The sequence below is a fragment of the Gossypium hirsutum genome, chromosome A02 (genome assembly GCF_007990345.1).
Source record: "Gossypium hirsutum isolate 1008001.06 chromosome A02, Gossypium_hirsutum_v2.1, whole genome shotgun sequence".
Classification (NCBI taxonomy): domain Eukaryota; kingdom Viridiplantae; phylum Streptophyta; class Magnoliopsida; order Malvales; family Malvaceae; genus Gossypium; species Gossypium hirsutum.
In genome coordinates, this window is record NC_053425.1 from 67,293,272 (window position 1) to 67,296,541 (window position 3,270).

A 3,270-nucleotide genomic window follows, 5' to 3' on the forward strand; every position below is an offset into this window, starting at 1 on the left:
ATGGAGTTTTTTTTATAGAAGAAGGAAGTAACAAAGAGCTAAGAAAAAGAGAGAAAGATGGGAAACAAAAGAAGGGAAGAAAAAAATGAGAAAAAGAGAACGTGAAAAAAAAATGGAAGGATAAATAAATTAAAAAGAAAATAGGAAAATGAAAAATGAAAAGGAAAGGAAAAATTAAAAAAAAATATTTTCTAATTATATAATAATATATTATAGAAATTTCAAAATATTATTATTTTGAATTTTATATATATTATTTTTATTCAATTTTTTTTATTTTTTATCTTTTGAAGTTATTTTATATAAATGATAATGTTCCATTGCTTATGTGTGACTTTTTTTTACCACGTGTCACTTGGGATTGAGCAATGTCATCATTGACTATAGTTATCCATTGGAAGTATTAATTTTAAAAAAAAAATTAATTTAGGTGTCACTTCTAACAAGAAAAAAGGTTCGGTGTAAAAATAAAAAAAATAATATAATTTAAACCATTAAGCCTGTGAAACATTTAGAATCCTTTGTAAAAGGTAAATGTTTAAAAGGCATGACCGAGCAATTAGCTTGATGATAGACAACAAACAAGCATAACCATTAGTCTAATCATATCCCGTACAAAATGCTGATAGGGCGTTGCATTCGTAATCTCAGAAGAACTACTATGGTTCAACCGCTGCAACCTCATATAAAAAAATTAATAATCTGAAACTTAAGAGCCAGTTGAAATCTACTGGAAATTGTATGTGGAAAATGTAGTTAACACGATATAAATATAAAGCAAAATATTTAACGTAATTTGATATCTAACAAGATTAAGGGCACTTGGGTCCTCCTCTCTTGGTCTTCCAATTGTTGTAGCAAGGGCAGACTTGCTTGTTTCCGTAAGTGCCTGGCGGCACACACAAGCACTTGGCGCAGCACTTGTTGCAGAAGAATAGGCATGGCTTCTTGTATTGCGTGTTTGAACATCTTTCACCGCAGCGAGGTCCACACTCTGCATATATTTCGATGTTGCATTGCATTGTATTTGAAACCCAATCAAATTGAAATTATGAAAAAGCTACTGACTCTTGCAAATAAATTAATTTGATTCCAAATTCATTATAATTCTTTAATATTGGACTAGAAGAGCTTGTATTTTCACCTTGTGGAAGAAGGCTGCCTTGAGTGATTCCATGCTGAAAAAGCCACAGCGAAAGAGAATTACAAAATATTGGGAAAAAGCATAAAGGACAACTCAATGGAGATGAGTTTGAGACATCGATAATAATGGTTCAATTTGGATCAACGTCGGAAAAAATTGTGATTAATATAACATTATTCCGGTTAACAAAACAAAAATGTGAGTTGTTCTGGTTTCTAAAAAAATTAAACTTAAATTGAACCAAAATTTACTGGTTTAAATCTTATTAGTTTTCTTCAAGAAAGAAAAAAAAATTGTATAGTATTTTAAAATTGTTATTTTTTACTGATTTGAATATAAAATATTTATTTTTATATTATAAAAAGAAACAGTTTTGGTCAAGCGGAACTAATTGTGTTCCATATAAAAACGAATCAAATAATAGAGTTACCCTATATTTTTAAATTTATGTTAATTATATTTATTTTTGAATTACAATAATAACATAAAACTCGAACAACAAACGTGACTAGTACAACTTGAACCTAAATCAAATCTATCGCGTTGAACACCCTTAATCATAGACCATCACATAGAATTCTAATTATTATTTGTTTTATGTCTAACTATTTTAACATATATGTTGAATGAAATTTTTTTTCTAATGCTATTAGACTAGTATCAAAGTGTCATTAATTAACAACTAAACTAAAGTTTATTCAAAATTAATAAAACTAATCTGAATGTAATTGAACACTGTAAAACTCAGATTTTTCATTTTACAGTTTAGTTTCTCAGCAATATCCATTCTCATTAAAATATTAAATTACCATTGTAAAGTTGCCGGGTGGCTGGGGCTGCGGAGCTGGTGCCTCACGACTCATTTCATGGCTGCTGCTAGCTGCCTGCGGCGGGTATTGGCCATATATACATCATATTCATTTATAAAATTAAAATATTATCATGATACGTTAGTAGTTTATAATTTTATAAATCGTTAACAAGCTACATAATAATACGTCATTTAAAAATAAATCTATGTGATTTCAGTTTTCATAATATGTTATCATTCAGTTTGCTAATATAAAATTAAAAACTAACGATATATCAACTATAAATTCGAATGAAAAAAGAAGCAAAAATTAAATTGGGTGTGAAACTCACATTATTCTCTGCTAGTAAAAGTAACATGACACCAAGAAAGAGCATCACAATGGTTGGCTTCCAAGGCATTGGCTTTTAGTAATATGCAACGGAATGCAATAGCTAGAATGAAAAGATAATGGACAGAGAAATTGTGGGTGAAGTGAAGGCTGTTAGACCTTTGATTGAAGGGGATATTTATAGGCAGTTCGAAACTCCCCCATGTGGTCGAGGATTTGGAGAATTTTAGTGTTTTGTCTTATTCATCAAAAAGGGTCCGAAGTGATGTCATAGTTTGAGACTGCAGTACAGGAGCAAAGCCCAACGTGAATGCCTTCGCGATTCCTAAAGCTCAATTATAGATCTGCCCTTTGCATACTATACATATACCCATTTTCTGAACGTTAGAATTGTACGACCAATTATATTACATATATCTTTTCGTATGTAGTATTTAGTTTCCTCTTTTCATTATGTTAATTTAGGAAAAAAGTATTATTTTAATCTTTGAAATTGTTAATCTTTTTATCATAGATTTTTTATTTTTTATTTTCATATTAGTATCAAAATTTGATAAATTTTTTCAATTCAATTCTTCGATTTGAATTCTATTGAAATATGATGATGTGACACAATAAGATTGTGCAATGTCATTACTTGAAATTCTTTAAAAAATATAAATAATGTGTAATTTATTTATAATTTGTTAATATTTTTATATTTTATATAAAATTTCTAAAATTTTAGCTAATGATATGCAAAAACTTAAAGCATCATATCATCACACCTTAACAAATCGAAGTTTAGAGACAAATTAAAAAAATAAATATCAAGCTTCGAGAATAACGTGTACCAAAAACAGGTTCAAGGACCAAGTAGAAAAAAGTTATCAAATTCAAGGACTAAATGTTGGTTTATCCCTAATAAATTAGGGTGTGTTAGACACCAAAAAGTAATTGAATGAAATTACACTCTTGTAATTGCTGTAGTAGTTACTACGCTCT

At 28.8% G+C, this 3,270-nt stretch overlaps 1 protein-coding gene across 1 annotated transcript; it reads right to left on the reverse strand.

Annotated features, from left to right (window-relative positions):
• Nucleotides 1-571: 571 nt before the first annotated feature.
• Nucleotides 572-2,621, reverse strand: LOC107951994 (gibberellin-regulated protein 13). Its single transcript, XM_016887198.2, has 4 exons — nt 2,288-2,621; nt 1,954-2,028; nt 1,145-1,178; nt 572-994 (listed from the first exon to the last, which is right to left on the reverse strand). The coding sequence occupies exons 1-4, from the start codon at nt 2,354-2,356 to the stop codon at nt 813-815; spliced, it is 360 nt and encodes a 119-aa protein (XP_016742687.1). The 5' UTR covers nt 2,357-2,621; the 3' UTR covers nt 572-812.
• Nucleotides 2,622-3,270: the final 649 nt, after the last annotated feature.